The 19,227-nt window shown below is 34.9% G+C and overlaps 1 protein-coding gene across 1 annotated transcript; it reads right to left on the bottom strand.

Annotated features, from left to right (window-relative positions):
- Window positions 1–492: 492 nt before the first annotated feature.
- LOC143623538 (homeobox-leucine zipper protein HAT5-like) lies at window positions 493–1,254 on the bottom strand (the record flags this gene model as incomplete). The annotated part of the gene is made up of 2 exons (XM_077094423.1): window positions 493–1,005; window positions 1,111–1,254. Coding segments are annotated over 2 exons (657 nt in total), but the record flags the coding sequence as incomplete, so codon positions are not given.
- Window positions 1,255–19,227: the final 17,973 nt, after the last annotated feature.

The raw sequence follows: 19,227 nt of genomic DNA, 5'->3' as shown, positions 1-19,227 counted from the left end.
TGTCATACCTATTTGCTACGTGTCTAGTTAGTTGGTTTGGGAACTAGGATTTTATATCGTCGTATCACTTGCTAATTGCTAAAGAGGAGTCAACTGTAGAAACTACTTTGACATGATCAGGACATACAATTCAGGTTGTCTAACATACCCTATTTATTAAACATGTCTATCCAAATACAATCGGTTTCATCATACGCTAACCCAAACACAACCTATGCATATTATTTGTGTTCGGGTTGAAAAATTTAACCTGTCAACCAACTAACCCAAAACCTTTCAATCCACCAACTCTTAACATGAGTTTCTGCATATTATCATGAACACTTGAAGATACCAAACTACCAGATTGATTTTCTCCACATAAACCGTTAATTAGCAACACATCAAAAGATCATCATTATTGTACTTGGTCTCAGTTTTAAGTAGAATTAACAACTATGAAGTCTAAAATACTACAAATTCATACCATTACAAAATAATATATAAATTCGTCTATGACCAAACCCACCAGCCTAGAGCATTGTCTTCCTCATGATCCATGCTTTCAAACGTATCATCTTCTTCAGATTGATCCACAGGAACTACATATTCATACTCACGAGGGTAATCATCATTATCAAAATACGAATCACCACTGTCCACAAGCTGTGGACCCTCGTGATCATCAACCACTGCACTCCCACCACTACCCATAGCTACAGCATCTCCGGCTTGACCGAAGGCGGTGGTTTCCTTCGACTGCAACTTCTCCGTCAAGGAAACGACCTCTGCTTTCAGTTTTTCGGTGTCCTTGACTATTGACTCGTAATCAGAAGTAAGGATATCGTAACATGACTTCAGGCGATTATAATCTCGTTCAAGTGTCTTGGTCTTCCATCGTGCACGGCGGTTCTGGAACCAAACGGCCACCTGTCGCGGCTGTAACCCTAGCTTTTTTGCAAGTTCAGTTTTCCTCTCCGGCTCGAGCTTGTTCTCTTCCTCAAAACTCATTTCCAGCATGTGTACCTTTAATCAAATCATACATTAAATCAGACCTAGTGAATTGGTGTCATTTTCATGTTTGTTTGAGAAACAAGTGTACGTGTGTAACAGTAAATTAATCAATCAGACCTGTTCGGGGCTGAGACGCCGTTTCTTTTCCGTTAATTGTTCGTCGTAGTATTCTTCTTCCATCAGGTCATCGAATGAGCTCATAAACGGCCTCTTCTTGGATGATTCTTCCGTGTTGAACGCCAATCTCGTTCCTGTTAAGTTACATCGTCATCAAATTTATTGACGGATTACGATCAGGGTCATCCTATAGGCTGTAGCTACACCACCCTCATCTGATTTCATATCATAAAACCGCCGTTCACAAAATACTCAAACTGTTCTTTTGACCAAAAAAATCAAAGTTTGAAAACTATTGATTAGAACGGCCGTTTGAACAATATTCAGACGGCTGTTCTCATCATAGGGATCAAACTTTGAAAATCCTTTAATAAAAACGGACGTCAGAAGGTGCGTGCATAATTGGTTCGTTCGATTAATATGCCGTTGTTACTAGTGATAAATTTTGATCGAACATGATTTCGATTGAACGTTGATTTACATCTTATAATTTACAACAATCAGCGAGCACGATAACTATTAGTATGCAGTTACTAATAGTGATCCACTGATGATTACTGCACTTGGAAAACAGATCTGGATTGATGCAAATAAAGAAGGAAATGCAACAATTAATTACCTCCAAAATAGCTGTCTCCATCCTCCAGAAAAAACATGTTGCTACTGTTGGAACCAAAGAAAATGCGACCAGATTCCATATCCAAAAACACCTTCAATTCCTCCTTGACTATTATTATAACAGATCTATAGCGGCTATATTACTTTGAGAAGAATTAGAAACCCAAGAAGACAGTAATACTATTGAGTTATATACGTATCGTATATTATGGAAGTGATTATCTATTAGAAAATCATGATCTTATGGCGGAAGAAGCTAGTACTCCACAGCAATCTCGCCGGAGACTGCAACGGACATATACAAAACCCCATCATTCCGTCTTTCCGGTTTGTCTAACTTGAATGTATGTTTATGACCGGAGATTTAAATGATGATGGCTGATTGTGTTTTTGCAACCAGGGTCGATAGACAACAGGCCACTCTAATTTATACTGATGATTTGCAACATGTTATCTGTTTTTATGCATATTTACATTATTACCCCCTCTAGTTTCAAGAGTATCAATTAACATATAGCTTTTGTTTACTATAGGTCGATAGTACTATGGTAGTATATAGAGAATGAGTTAACTGCACCAGGAACAATCAATCAGGACAATAAATAATGTTACTGATTGCACTTCACTTTACAAACCACCAACTCACATGGCTCATGAAATGAAAGTTGTTTGTTAGGTTTCTAGCTTCATGATTATTTGGCATTATATGCTATCTGGTTAGTTAGTCACATTATATGCTATCTGGTTACATATATTCCTTCATGGAAGATAAAGTAGTTGTGGTTGCAATGGAAATTATTCCTTTCAACTTATGGTTTATACTTTATATTTCTATGCATCTTTATTTTTAAGTTTGACATTGAACTTGTAGGAGATTATATAGAAGCAAATAAGGCCATGTTTGTTTTGCATTCGATCTATATTGTATGTTCTAAAATAAAATATAATCAATTTTTGTGCTACATATTAGTTCAACATTTAACACATATATAAAGACGGATTTCAGAATTCGTTTAAATTAAGTTTCCCGTAACGTTGAGCAGGCCCTAAGATTCCCAATCTTATTATTCCTTTATGTATAGTGTCATTTTGGTTGGTTAAAACCAGTGTATGCCAAATTCGCAAGTTGGGATATTTATAACAAGTAATATTTCACGATATAGGATATTTATTTTGGATAAAACTTTTATGTTTGGAAATTTCAGTTACGTTATTGTATAATGTATGCTGATGATTGTTTATGTTGCCATAACATCGTCTTCGCTCTCGTGGAGATGGTGTTAGGAGTCTAATAACTAGCATAAGTGTACACTTTGCCAAGAGATGAATTAAGTGTGCTTTGTGAAAAGTAATAGTTAATAATTGTATATTTTTGAAAACTTGAAGGGTGACGATGTATTAAAACTTAATTCTCTTCTTTAAAAATGCCTGCCTCCAACCCACTAAAATAATATTCAGTGACTGAAAAATAGGTGGTAGTGTGGAAGGACTAAAAATGGTGGGGCTGGCACTAACTTACTCAGAAGGCAACGTGTAAGTTCGATTGATTTTGACCGTTGGATGAAAGACGATATATGTAAATGAAAAGGAATCGGTAAATTAGAGAGAGAGAGAGAGAGAGGGCAAGGTGCGCCACTATTAATAGTTTCCAAGATCTTTGGTCGGAAGAATTACTTATAAAATAAATGGTGGTATGGTTGTCTTACTGTAAAAACCTTAGACCAGTTGTTGTGAACTTGTGGTCTCTTAAAGGAGGCGTCATTGGCACCTCACCCACTGATGTCGACACCAAACCACACCTTTTTAGTTATCATGATCGTGCATGGCCCTTTTCTTCTTTCTACGTTAACTTGATAAGGTCCAACGTCATTAAGGGGGTGTTTGGGATTCCTTATTTTACTTCCTTATAACTTTTCATTAAGTTAATAAGTTACAAAAGTATAACATATAGAACTTTTTCTCTCACAATATAAGCAATCCCAAACACTTTATTACTTTTCAAAAACTTTATAGGTTATAAGTTATAACAACCAATCATTTTTTTCAATTCTAAGAATCTGGTCTAGCCACAGCATGCTTGTTCAAATATATATATATATATATATATTAACAGTCAAAAAACGGTTGTCTCACAAAATTTACTATTCATGAGTTAAACCAATAAACCTTTTACTATACACATAGCATCTCTACTTTCAATATAGGTAGTTATAACAAATTCACTTTCAACTTTGATTTTAATATCATTTATGTTTGCATAACTATATTGATTTCCATGAGTTTTGTCACTATAGTTTGATAAATATTCATTTTTAGTCATTAACTTTAAGTTTCACATAGAGGTGGCAATATGAGTGAGTTGGGTTGGATTTGGGTGATGTGTTAGAATGGGTTTGGGTCAGAATGGATTTTTAAAATAGAGAGTTAGGATGGGTATGGGTTAAGATGGATAAAGTTAATCCATCTTGACCCAAGTAAATGTTAAAATACAACGGGTTTCAAAAACCCCTCTAAAAAATATTCAAAAAAATTAATAACTCAAAATATAAATCAAAAACATAAAAACTAAAATAACTAAAATGTCTCTCCCGTTATCCTCGTTCATTAAAAAAAAAAAACTCGGTTTTGGCCCGGTTCAGGTTCAATTTTTTTTCGATTCATTTTTGCTTTTTTTTGTTTAAGTATCTATCCGGTTTCTTTAGGAATCTATTCGGTTTCAATGTTTTCGGTTTTTGTTCGGTTTCGATTTCTCGGTTCTATTCGGTTTAGGACGGGTATGGGTCAAGATGGATAAAGTTAACTCATGTTGAACTAAGTAAAAGTTAAAATACAAAAGGTTTCAAAACCCCTCAAAAAAATATTCAAAAAAATTAATAAAAATATAATAACTCAAAATATAAATCGAAAACGCAAAAAGTAAAACAACTAAAATGTTTCCCCCGTCTTCCTCGTTCATTAAAAAAAAACTCGGTTTTGTCTTGGTTCAGGTTCGGTTTTTTCAGTTTTTTTTCCGCTTCTTTTTTGCTTTTTTTCATTTCGGTCAGTTTCGGTATATGTTCGGTTTCGACTTTTCGATTTTGATTTCTCAGTTTCTATTCGGTTCCGTGGGTTTTATTTGAAATAAAATTGGATAAAGTTTGTCTTAGTCCATTCTAACCCATAAACAAATCCATTCTAACCTACAACCAAAAGCCACTAGCATTTTCCCAACCCATCTTGACCTTATTGTAAAATTCTTTCGATCCATCTCAATTTTAAAAGTTATCCAAATTGACCCAAAACAACCCATTTGGGTTTGATTTGCCACCCTTAGTTTCATATATATATGTTATTTGGCCCCTCAAATTTAAGTATCACATGCATAAGAGCTTTTGTTTTCCACGTTTCGCATATATATATATATATATATATATATAGGGGAAGGATTTTTTTAGAACCATGTTGAGTTTTAAGAACTTAAGAACTCAATTATAGGCCACACATTTAATTAAATTGAACGGAATATGTGGCTGAAATTAAATCTGGCAAAAAAGTCAAAGTAGGAGAGATAATAAAGATGTAAGTAGGTACACCAACTTTTGCGTTCGTTACACATGTGTAAAAAGTTAACTCGGTGCTTAAAAAATTTTAAATTTTTTTTACGTCTATGTAACTTACATATATTACGCATGTGTAAAAAAAAATTCGAAAAAAAAATCGTTACACTGAGTTCTTTCGAGTTTCAAAACTCAAAGGGGTTCTTATTTGAAATCTCCCATATATATATATATATATATATATATATATATATATTTGGTTGGCTTGTAAACTTTGGTGATTAAACTTTTGCCACATAACTTTTGCCCTTACGAATCAAACCCACACCGACTGATTTCCCGTCGCATGCTAATCGCAACGCACGATAGCTTTTGAATTACCACACAAGTTTCACATATATATACTTTTTGGCCCCTCAACGTTTGTTTTACATATTTTACTTTTTGGCTCTTTAACTTTGGTAATAAAATTTTTAACCTTACATTTTTACTTTTTGGTCCATTCAACTTTGATAATACATTTTTGTCACAATACTTTTAGTGTAACACATCGAACTGATACTGATCGACTTTTCGTTGCGTACTTGCCACAATACACGCTAGCTTTTTGAACATATAATGCATTTAACCCACTCCGTTGTAACGCACGAGTACAATTACTTGTTAGCTAGTTAAATTTCAATGTCTATGTGGCAGTGACATGATGTTAATGCGACCCTTTAACTAGTTTATGTTAACTAATTAAACCATAACCTACAGCCTTCGACTTTTAATGTTAAAGGGTTTTCATGTAACGAGACTTTGAATAAGAGAAATGGATTCTAAAGCAATAAATCCTTTATATTTGTGTTTATAACATGGAGTGTGTGAGACAGGATATTTATCAAATTTTGAGCTATTTAGAATTTATCAAATCAAATTAATTGAGTTTTAAAATTTTGAATTTGATTTAAATTCAATTTTAATTACATTCAATTCGAGCTTGAAGTTTGAATTCGGTTTGATCTAGATTTGCTTCGATACGAATATGAACTCAGCCAAAAGATTTATTTTAGTTTTTTTTTCAAAACTACTACGTACAATTCTACAAACTTGAATTTGGATAAAATTAAATCGAAAAAGGATTTACTTTAGTTTTTCCTTTTTTCAAAACTACTACATGCGATTCTACGAAGTTGAATTTGGATAAATTTAAATCGAATCTAATGCATAGTCAAAATACAAATTTCGAATCAAATGAAATCGAAAACCACATATTGAAAATCCAAACCAAAATTCGATGAAATTCAAATTGAATGTCAAGCTTGTGGCTTCGATTTGAATCGAATTGAATGGGTTGCATTAGAGGAAGCACCCATGAAGGTGAAAACCTTCCGTAGGTGTAGTTTTCTGTGAAAGGGAAGGAAAGGGACGAGCGAGTGTCGCTCGTGAAGCGAGGGAGAGGTGGAGAGAGAGAGATAGATTATACTTAAAAGTAATTATTATTTTAAAAAAAAGTGGGAATGTTACGCAAAAACAACATTTTAAAATGATGGTTTGACCAAATTACAATTTTAGTTATGTTACATAAATAGTATTCAAAGGGTAAAAGAACGAATGCCCTCATGGGGCAGTGAACATAAGGTTATAGGGTGATTTAACCGAAGAACTTAATAGTCGTTAATGTAAATGACTAAAACCGAGATAAATATGCGTATATAGGATAGAAAGTGAAAGTCGTTTTCGTGAAGGAGCCATTCCATAATTTGGATAATTCAAAATGACAAAAATAGTAATTTTCTCTATAACATTATTAAAACACAAAATTTTTAGCGGGAAACATATAGATACGTTGAGGATCCTTTAGTGAAAGTGAGTCTCATCGTTGATCCATCATAAAATGTGACAAGGGTAAGGTGGTGTCTATTTTTTCAAAAAAAGTACTCTTCTTGATATCTTTTGTCTGCCCGCACAGTCCACGCGTAGACGTTTATGTTTACAGTGTTTTTGTATTTTTTTGAAAAACTTTCATTAATAAAGATATGTGTGCCATCTTATCCTAGAAGACATGAACCATAGACTTCTAACATCTTCAAAGTTTGAAACCCTAATCCTTGTAAAAAAAATATCGGCTCTCTCCTTCTTCCTCATTCTTGTCGCCATCCTCCTCTCCTCCACCCCCACCGCCAGCGATTCCCCCTCTTCTCCACCCATCGCAATCCCCCCCTCCACCCCCACCCCCACCGCCGCAGCCGCCTTTGCACCACCTCTTCTAAGTCGCGCCCGCTGACAAATCTCCACTCGTAGGTAAGGTAACCGATTATGTTATGTTTTTTGATTAGTTTTAGGTTTGAATATGACACTTGGTTTGAATATGTTTATGTTGAATTAAGCACTTGAAAAATTGTTTATGTTTAGGTTTGAATTTAGTACCTTGAAAATTGTTTAAATATCAGTTTATTTTAGCGGTCTGCAGACGTTAAAAAACAGTCTTCTTCTTGCAGACTGCAGAGGTTTGGTCTACCTCTTCTTTTGCATATGTGGCCCGCAAACTGCAGACAGTTTACCTCTACAGATGTTTAAGTTTGAATTGAGCACTTGGAAAATTATTTAAATTTCAGTTTATTTTAGTAGTTTGCAGACGTTAGAAAACAATCAGTTTTTTTCCTACAGACTGCAGAGGTTTTGTTCACCTCTTCTTCTGTATAGATTCTGCAGATATGGTCCACAAACTACATATATTTTAATATTTTCTCTCTAAAAAAATAAACAGCACCTAAGAAATTACCGATGAGTTACCAACAGGTATTATCAAGGGATCATCATCAACAAAAGGTATCACTTACGGTTCATATATCACCAATGATATTTTTTAATTAAAATTAGATAAATGTTTTTGATATTTATTAATTAAGGATAAATAAATGTTTTCAGTTGCCTTTAAATGCTAATAACATGTTATGAATAATAAATTTATCTCTTATAATGTTATAAATAATAATTTTATCTATTATAATAACAAAATTTGCTTTTTATTTACAAAAATATGTATACAGTTAGTAAATTAAAGACGATCTAGCTATGTAGTGAAAGGGTCCTGACTTAGGTGAGGCTATTCCAACTCATGTTGGTGCAACGGTTCTTCCACTATTGATTAATAATATAGTTCTTGGAATCCCTACCGTTATGCATGATTCATCGCATCTTGTATTTTTCCTTGTTTGAGGTAATATACAAACATTACCCAAATTATTAGCAGTTTGTTGAAGATAAAAGATAATTACACCATGCAAATAGATTTGCATACTGCCGGAGTAGTACGAGGAGCGTGATATAACACAAGTTTTTTTTCTTTTCTTTTCTTTTTTTTAATTCACTTTAATTTGGTTGACCATCTTTTTATAAATGACGACAAAAATTTTGTACTTTGAAGTTTAACTACCACGTTTTTTATTTACTTTATTTTGAGAAGCTAAATACTCAAGTATGCTTTTTTTTTACAGATGTTCATGAATAATTTTATGATGAACAAAGATACCGACATTAGAACTGATATTTGTTTTTATGGTTTTTAATGGATGTAAAACACCCTCGGTATACTTTTAGACATATCGTGACTTTATTCGTCTTTTACTTTCGGTCGATGTAAAACACGTGTCGATATTCTTTTGAGTCATCACAACAATATTTCTTCTTATTTTTTCCATTGATTGCTATACCGAGTGGCGAGTGCCAATATTATAACAAACTGAACTAATACTGAATTCCAGCTACATCGTGAGGGAGAATTCAACTAGTTGACATCATAATCCGTAAAGTAGATGTCAAATTAACTAAAATTTTAAAATATTTCAAAATAACTATTTTACCTTTTTAGCAATTATATTTATGATCATTAAAACCCTTATGGCTTATACTATAACTAAAGATATATATGTTATTATCTTTATTTGGTTACTTAATTTATCTTGTTTCATTGTATGTTAATTCACGGGCACCAACAGACCTTGTCCCTTATCCACATTATTGTCCCTTTATCTAGAGAGGAATCTTAAGCTTAATAATATTTTCTAATCTTTTCTTTTTATGTACAAATCTATAAATATTGTATGCATAGACTAATTTTTTATTTTATTTCCTCAAAACTATGTAATTGCTTATAGAGTAAGATTTTTAATCTTCCATAATTTTTCTTATTTTATTTATCTACCCTAATTATAGTTTTAGAAACATTCTAAACCAGTGTTGTAAAAGTCGGATTTCAAGGCAGATTCCAAGGTCCTCGGACATCAGCCTTACCGCCTTTTCCTAACTCGGCCATAATTACTCACCAAGGTCAAACTCGGTCAAAAGTCAGAGCACTCGGGATTACTCGATCTCCAAGGTCAACTCGGCCACCATCTTTTTTAGTAAAAAACTAAAAATAACAACAAAACATGAATTTTTTGAATTATGTTTTTTTTTTCATATGAATTATGCTTATTTTGATATGAATTATGTTTGTCTTAACATATATATAATATCCAATAATTATTTTATGTTATTTTTATCATGTCCGAGTACAAGCCGAGTGCTCCCCGAGTACTCCCTACAAGGGGGTCGGCCGCCTAGTGACCGCCTGGCGAGTTTTGCAACATTGTTCTAAACACTGAAATTCACATGTTTTTTTTTGGTGTCGGGATTTGAAATTAGTTAAAATGCCTTTGGCATTAATAAGTTTTGTTTATTTGAACAATTTAATAATATTAAAGAAATAAACTGCTGCCTCGATTGCGTGATTATATTAAAGGCAGATCCCTATTCCCTAGCCGAGTCTCGCTGTCTGGTTAATGTAGAAAATTTTGTCTTACCTTAGACCATCCGTTGTGGTTCGCGAGTGGAGTCACGAACGGCCTGGCGCGAGCCATGTAGGCCGCGCACACCGCAACACCCTAGCAAGACCGCCCTTATGAGCGAGCAGCCGCGAACTGGCTCGCCTAGGCCAAATTGGAAAGTTGCGCATTGGATTTTGTGTGTTTGTCTGGGCTTGGAAATTTTCAAAACAAAAAAACATTTTTTTTGTTTTATCTTTTACCTATATAAGAGCATTCCCAATGCATTCCCTAAATTATTTAGGGGGGTTCTCTATTTTTTAGAGATGGTTAAAAATGGTTGTGAGATGAGGAGAGAGAAAATGTTACTGTTCATGGTTAAATTTGAAGAAGTGCACTGTTCATCTCTATAATATTTTATGTTTTTAAAACTGGTTGTGAGTGAATGAGAGAGAAAAGGTAATGAGAAAAATATAAAAAAATATTATTTAATTGAAAATGAGAGAGAAAAGATAGTGTTTTTAGTTTAATTATAGAGATGGAGATGGAGAATTGAATGAGAATGCTCTAAACCCCATTAACTTTAAAAATTTACCAACACTCTCAATTATCTCTACACTACTTTAAAAAAAATTATCATATTACTCGTCTACCTTTTTCAAAAAAATATGGATCAATGGGGAGGGTGTTACCGACCGGAAATGCCTTTTGGTCAAGACGACGACGTGTTTGACACCACCGAGATGGAGCATAACATGAGTTAAATGCCACCACTGTCACCCAACTTTTTTGTTTCGGAGACACAAGAGGTTCGTTAAGAGGTCGCCAAGGGCAAACAAGCCCAAAAAAAGAACCAAGGAGGAGCGGGAGGCTCGAGCTAAGCGACCGAGGAGGTCGTTCCAAAAAGAAAAACAAATCCTTGGTCAAAAAACGAGAAAAAGGCTTTGTGTTGTGCCTGGGTTGAAATATCCCAAGATCAACATGCTGGTATTTTATTTAACCTTTTTTTGTTTTAAATAAAATTTTAAAAATATGTTCTAAACATTTGTTAATTTTTATTTAATTGTAGCGGACTATCAAAAGCATCGTATATTTTGAGGCAAAGTGCAAGAATTGTTCTACACGATGGTGGAAGTAGGGACTGTACCGAAAATATGATACCGGGAAGATGGTCCGAAACTCGCAAATTTGTCGGACTTTTTACAAATTACATAACAGAGACAGTCATCGAAAGCGAGCGAGCGGGAATGATGATCTTCAAGTCTACAAATTCACATGCGATGAATATTAACAAGTACAGAATGGTAAAAACGTGGGACGAGGACTACTTGTGGCAAATACACAAGTCGTGCTCAAAATGGGTCGAGTTAGTTGAACCGGATCATGATGGTGGCCCAATACCAAAGCGTACGAAAACTACTTCGTCCGGTGCATGTATCTCATATAGTAGCTCTGATGCTCATGTAGGGTTCGACCTAAACATGGATGATCAACCACAAGTCCTACGTCGTCCGGTGAATATGTCTCATCAACCACAAGTCCTACGTTATCCAATAGGAAGCGACCAGGAAAAAATGTCACACCTCGCCTTTGGGCCTAGGCGTGTGACTCACAGTTGGTACCACTTTTGTCAATTTATCAAAGTTTGCAGCGGAAAATGTTATTTTAAAATATTTACTTTCATAACATAGGGAATTAAATGCCCTTGTTTGTTTTACAAAATTTCTTGTTTAAAAACAAGTTTAATATATATATATATATATATAGGGAATTATATGCCTAGTGTTCTTCTATTTCCACTGGCATATCCATCATTATTCCTTACTCCCGGTTACCTAAAAACAGTTTCAAAATACATCAGCTATATGCTGATGAATACGCTGACTCAGTAAAACATTTTCATAATTCGTAATGACACAACACCAATAGTGTTCAACGACTCTGTGGGTCTCAATCCCATCTCATTGGAACTAAACATACGCACAAACCACATAATTGGACTTGACTCACTTTAGACACAGTCACTTGCCTCATGGTTAGTATGTCTATAGTGTGCCCACTATAGTACATATATGTAAGGATCCAGACATTTGATTATCTCCTGTTTCAGACCAACACACTGTGTTCTACATTTCCGTCCATACAATGCTTCAAATGGTGCAGCCTGAATACTCGTGTGATAACTATTATTGTACTAAAATTCCATCAAAGGAAGATGATCATCCCAACTTCCTCCTAGATCAATCACACAAGCTCGGAGCATATCTTCAAGCGTTTGAATTGTCCTTTCGCTTTGCCCATCAGTTTGAGGATGATAAGCAATGCTAAGATTCAATTGAGTTCCTAACGCTTGTTGGAAACTTTTCCAAAAATGAGAAGTAAATCCACTATCTCGGTCAGATATGATAGATAATGGCACACCATGTAATGACACTATGTTGTTCACGTATATTCGTGCCAATCTATCCATAGAGTAAGATTCATTGATAGGTATGAAATGAGCAGACTTGGTTAACCTATCAATAATGACCCAAATAGCGTTATGTTATCGGGTAGTCTTAGAGAGTTTCGTAATGAAATCCATTGTTATCATCTCCCATTTCCAAACAGGTAGTTCAGGTTGTTGAAGCAAACCTGAAGGTTTCTGATGCTCAGCCTTAACTTGTAAACATGTTAAACATTTGGCTACGAACAGAGCAATATCCTTTTTCATCCCGTTCAACCAGTAGTTAGGCTTAAGATTTTGATACATTTTATCACTACCGGGATGCATCATATACTTTGATCGATGAGCTTCACTCATAATCCTTTAACGTAAGTCATCAATCTTTGGTACCCAGATTCTGTTTCCAAGTCTGAGTATTTCATCATCTCCTTTGACTAAAGAGTCAATTGTACCATTACGCTTTTCTTCGGAGATTTTATTTTCTTCGATTGCTTTCTTCTGAGCCTTCTTGATTTGTTCGATTAAATCTATTTGTAGTTCTAGTCTTAAGGCTCTAACCCTCTTGGGTTTTTCATGTTCTTTGCGACTCAATGCGTCAGCTACTACATTAGCTTTTCCTTCATGATAGATGATTTCACAATCGTAATCATTTAAAGTTTCCATCCATCTTCTCTGACGCATGTTAAGTTCTTTCTGATCAAAGATGTGCTTTAAGCTTTTATGATCAGTGTACACGATAAACTTAGCTCCATATAAATAGTGTCTTCGTAATTTCAAGGCAAAAATTATGGCACCTAACTCTAGATCATGAGTTGTATAATTCTTTTCGTGTGCTTTCAATTGACGAGAAGCATAAGCTATTACTTTGTTTCGTTGCATTAGTACACAACCCATACCTGAATGAGATGCGTCACTAAATACAACAAAATCTTCTGTACCTTCTGGCAAAGCTAGTATAGGTGCATTAGTAAGCTTTTGTTTAAGTAAATCAAATGCTTTTTGTTCCTTGGTTCCCCATTCATACTTAACATTCTTCCGAGTTAAAGAAGTTAAGGGAACTGCTATTCGGGAGAAATTTTCGATAAATCTTCTATATATCCAGCCAATCCTAAGAAACTTCGAACTTCTGTTGGCGATCTAGGAATCTCCGATTTAGCTATCGCTTCAATCTTGGCGGGATTTACTTGGATTCCATTTGTGTTGATAACATGACCAAGAAATTGTACCTCCTGCAGCCAAAATTCACACTTAGAAAACTTAGCATACAATTTCTCATTTCAAAGTAGTTCAAGCAAAATCCTGAGATGAACCTTATGTCCTCTTCTGATTTAGAATAAATAAGTATATCGTCGATGAACATGATTACAAATTTATCTAAATAAGGCTTACAAATTCTGTTAATCATATCCATGAATGCTGCAGGAGCATTTGTAAGTCCAAACGGCATGACCTTGAATTCAAAATGTCCATATCTGGTTCTAAATGCAGTATTTGGAATATCTTCTTCTTGGACTTTTAATTGATGATAACCCGAATGTAAATCGATTTTTGAAAAACAACTTGCTCCTTGTAGTTGATCAAATAAATCATCGATTCTTGGGAGCGGGTATTTGTTCTTAATTGTTACTTTATTCAACTCACGATAATCGATGCACATTCTCATCGAGCCGTCCTTTTTCACAAATAAGATCGGAGCTCCCTAAGGTGAAGAACTCGGTCTTATAAATCTTTTCTCTAATAGTTCATCTAACAGTTTCTTCAATTCTTTCATTTTCGTTGGTGCTAATCTTTACGGGGATTTGGCTATTAGAGCGGTTCCAGGTACTAAATCTATTCTAAATTCAACGTCACGCTCCGGTGGTATTCCTGGTAATTCTTCTGGGAAAACGTCAGGAAATTCTGAAACAATTGGTATATCTTCTAATTTCTTTTCTTTAGGTTCTTCTGTCACATACACCATGAATGCCAAACAACCTTTACGTAGACATTTATTTGCTTTAATCATTGAGATTAATCTGACATGACCTCCATCTTTGTCTCCAGCAATTTGAATTGTCTTCCCGTTTGCATGAATTTCAATTGCTTTCTTAGCACATAAGATACGGGCTTGATTATCAGATAACCACTCCATACCTAAGACAATATCAAAGCCTGTCAATGTCATGGGTAACAGCTGGACAGGTATGACATGTCCTGCTAATAGAATTTTACCCAACTTCAGATATTCTAACCTGATTACCGTCGGCCGTTTCTACCATGAGGAATTTGTCTAACTTAACTAAGGTTTCATTTAATAGACTACAAAATTTCTTATCTTTAAAACTTTGGTTTGCAACCGAGTCAAACAAAACTCTGGCATAAACATTATTAATGAGAAACGTACCGGTTATGACTTCCAGCATCTCAGCTGCCTTCTCGGTGTTGAGCACAAAAACACGTGCATTTCCTTTCATACCTTCATTCTTGGTGCCACTATCACTTGCACCTTCTCCTCCAGTTTTCTTCTTCAGACATTCATTTTGAAAATGTCCCATTTCACCATAACTATAACAAGCAATCTTATTTTTCCAGCAATCGGTTGTTGCATGACCCACTTGTTTACAGTTAGTAGAGGTAAGTGACTGATTGAACCTGCACATTCCAAAGTGTCTTCGGTTACATATCTTACATAACGGAATTGGTGATTGAGAATTCTTCTTCTCCCCACGATATGGTTTCTTGTTGTCTCTTTCATTCTTCTTAAACACAACCTCCCTCTTGAAGGTATTTTCTTTCTTTTATTCTTCACGGGTTCTAATTAATCCATTCATCATATATCCAGCCAACTCTATGGCTGAATCAATGGTTTGAGGCAGAGATGATCTGACCATGTCTCTAATCTCTTTTGGCAAACTCCAGATATAACGAGTGACCTTGTTATTTTCTAGCGTTACCAAGTGTGATACTATCCTACAATACTCCAAGAACTTAGTATTGTAGTCATTGAGATTTGTCCCAACAACTTTATGATTTAAAAACTTGATTTGAATTTCATCTTTCTCATTCATTGGGCTAAACTTCCTGATTACTAGATCCTTAAATTCTCCCTAACTCAACTTGTACATATTTAATCTACCCTTGACTTGTATAAGGGTATTCCACCATTGCAGAGCTTCACCTTTGAATGATTGGGAGGAATACTGAATTGCTTCTTCCTCAGAGCACTTACTAATGACATTAATGGCTTCCATTTCTTCAAGCCATCCCATTGCAGCAATAACACCCTCATTTCCATGAAATTCTTTAGGCTTAAACGTCTGGTATGTCTTATAACTGCAGCCTTTCTTAGTCTTTTGTTTCTTGGTTTTCTTCTTCTCATAATCGATATCAGCGTTAGAGCTGACATGTTCTTCTTCTTCTTCTTCTTCTTCTTCCTCTCGCTTAGACTTATTAGATTTCTCATTGCTCGATGTTTCCTTCTTCCTCATAGTCTCGAGCATAGCTGGAAAAGCTTCGGCAATTCCTCTTGCAATCAGTTCTTGCATGTCTTCATTCCTCACGAATTGATCACCAGCAGGAGGGGTAGCATTTTCTTCCTGATTTTCAATATTTTTCTTCAATCTCCCTCTCGTGTTCCTTGAGGGTCCACTATTGACTTCAACATTCGAATTTCCTCTTTTCGACATTCTATAGACGAGAAATAGGAGGTAACTATTAGTCACTATCTCTAAGAATTTACCAAAGGCATATATCTTATTCGTACTTTCATGCACTTAAATTGGTTAAAGCCTAAGTACTTTTATCAAATACTTAATTCGCTAAAACCGATGGCTTTGATACCAACCTGTCACACCCCGCCTTCGGGCCTAGGCGTGTGACTCACAGTTGGTACCACTTTTGTCAATTTATCAAAGTTTGCAGCGGAAAATGTTATTTTAAAATATTTACTTTCATAACATAGGGAATTAAATGCCCTTGTTTGTTTTACAAGATTTCTTGTTTAAAAACAAGTTTAATATATATATAAATGCCTCAATACAAAATTAGCTGAGCCACCAGCTGTAAACTATGCCTAGTGTTCTTCTATTTCCACTGGCATATCCATCATTATTCCTTACTCCTGGTTACCTGAAAACAGTTTCAAAATACGTCAGCTATATGCTGGTGAATACGCTGACTCAATAAAACATTTTCATAATTCGTAATGACACAACACCAATAGTGTTCAACGACTCAGTGGGTCTCAATCCCATCTCATTGGAACTAAATATACGCACAAACCACATAATTGGACTTCACTCGCCCTAGAGACAGTCACTTGCCTCATGGTTGGTATGTCTGTAGTGTGCCCACTACAGTATATATATGTAAGGATCCAGACACATGTGTATTTTAGTATGAGTGTTTAGTACTACCTTTTATCAAAATGTTTTAAAGGATTTGAACCAACCCTCACGCAAATATTTCCATAACTTTTTTACATATGGATAACAGTCCATAGTTTTAAAGAGGAAATATCTTTTCAAAATATACAATATATAGACGTATTCACGTCATAAAACATTTCACACTATAAAAAGGTTTGAATGTATTCACTTTTTGTTGATTTCAAGATTCCTCACCAATAGATGTCTGATCTTTATCTCGGACCTATAGTAAGAGAATAATATTTTATAAATAACTAGATCTAAAATCTAGCTATAGACCTTAAGTCTATTTGCATAACCTTTACCTTGATATTCATTTCATTTATAAAACATTTATATACTACGTTTCTTTATCATGAAGAAACGTATATATATTCCATTTCTTCATTCATAAGAGATATCTTTATAATAAATAATAATATTTTATTCATAACCTTATCTTATGAAAGCTACATTTCACTAATTATCTGATCAAGGTATAGACTATACCCCCTGACTAGGGTCTAAGCCATATATAATAAAATAATCGGGCAGAACCCCTACCTTGTATGGCTTATCTGCTTAAACTTCACATGGGCAGCGCTCTTACTTGCACGTACTTCTAGACAACTATCATGTCGAAATTGTCGAGGCTATGGCACGGTTTTCGAGGTAAAGTGTGTGTGATGTGAGTGTGAAGTGATGGGAACTTCATCCCATGGTCGGCGATTTATAGGCAAAAATCGTGTATCTTGCATGAAGTAATCTCACCTGGTGTTGACACGTGGCAGGTCTACTGGTTGACTCAACCATGCTATTGAGCAACTTCGCGATACGCGAAGGAATATAATAATAATTGTGGCTACGTTTGTCCTTCGCGAAGATGCACGATTTTTGCCTATAAATAGCCGGCCATGGGATGAAGTTCCCATCACATCACACTCACATCACACACACTTTACCTCGAAAACCGTGCCATAGACTTGACAATTTCGTCGTGATAGTTGTCTAGAAGTACGTGCAAGTAGGAGCGCTGCCAATGTGAAGTTTAAGCAGATAAGCCATATAAGGTAGGGGTTCTGCCCGATTATTTTATTATATATGGCTTAGACCCTAGTTAGGGGGTATAGTCTATACCTTGACAAGATAATAAGTGAAATGTAGCTTTCATAAGATAAGGTTATGAATAAAATATTATTCTTTATTATAAAGATATCTCTTATGAATGAAGAAATGGAATATATATACGTTTCTTCATGATAAAGAAACATAGTATATAAATGTTTTATAAATGAAATGAATATCAAGGTAAAGGTTATGCAAATAGACTTAAGGTCTATAGCTAGATTTTAGATCTAGTTATTTATAGAATGTTATTCTCGTACTATAGGCCCGAGATAAAGATCAGACATCTATTAGTGAGGAATCTTGAAATCAACAAAAGGTGAATACGTCCAAACCTTTTTATAGTTTGTGAAATGTTTTATGACGTGAATACGTCTATGTACTGTATATTTTGAAAATATATTTACTCTTTAAAACTTATGGACTTTTCCATATGTAAAAGAGTTATGGAAATATTTGCATGAGGGTTGGTTCAAATCCTCTAAAACGTTTTGATACAAGGTAGTGCTAAACACTCAGACTAAAATACACATGTGTCTTGATCCTTACTTATATGTACTGTAGTGGGCACACTACAGACATACCAACCATGAGGCAAGTGACTGTCTCTAGGGCGAGTGAAGTCCAATTATGTGGTTTGTGCGTATGTTTAGTTCCAATGAGATGGGATTGAGACCCACTGAGTCGTTGAACACTATTGGTGTTGTGTCATTACGAATTATGAAAATATTTTATTGAGTTAGCGTATTCACCAGCATATAGCTGACGTATTTTGAAACTGTTTTCAGGTAACCAGGATTAAGGAATAATGATGGATATGCCAGTGGAAATAGAAGAACACTAGGCATAGTTTACAGCTGGTGGCTCAGCTAATTTTGTATTGAGGCATATATATATATATAACTTGTTTTTAAACAAGAAATTTTGTAAAACAAACAAGGGCATTTAATTCCCTATGTTGTGAAAGTAAATATTTTAAAATAACATTTTCCACTGCAAACTTTGATAAATTGACAATAGTGGTACCAACTGTGAGTCACACGTCTAGGCCCGAAGGCGGGGTGTGACAAAAAAGATCAACCACAAGTACTAAGGTCGATGCGGAATTTGTTAAAGACGTCCACAAAATATCGAGTGGTATCGAGGTGGTGGTCGGGGTGAAATTTTTAAAGAAAAGTTTAGTAAGTTAGACTTTCTTAACAAGGGCTTTAGCAACA

Source organism: Bidens hawaiensis, unplaced genomic scaffold (assembly GCF_021521415.1).
Source record: "Bidens hawaiensis isolate Kalapana, Puna unplaced genomic scaffold, B.hawaiensis_p1.1 tig00003488_1, whole genome shotgun sequence".
NCBI classification, from domain to species: Eukaryota; Viridiplantae; Streptophyta; class Magnoliopsida; order Asterales; family Asteraceae; genus Bidens; species Bidens hawaiensis.
Note: the sequence above shows the minus strand (reverse complement) of the source record. Positions and strands in the feature narration are given on the sequence as shown.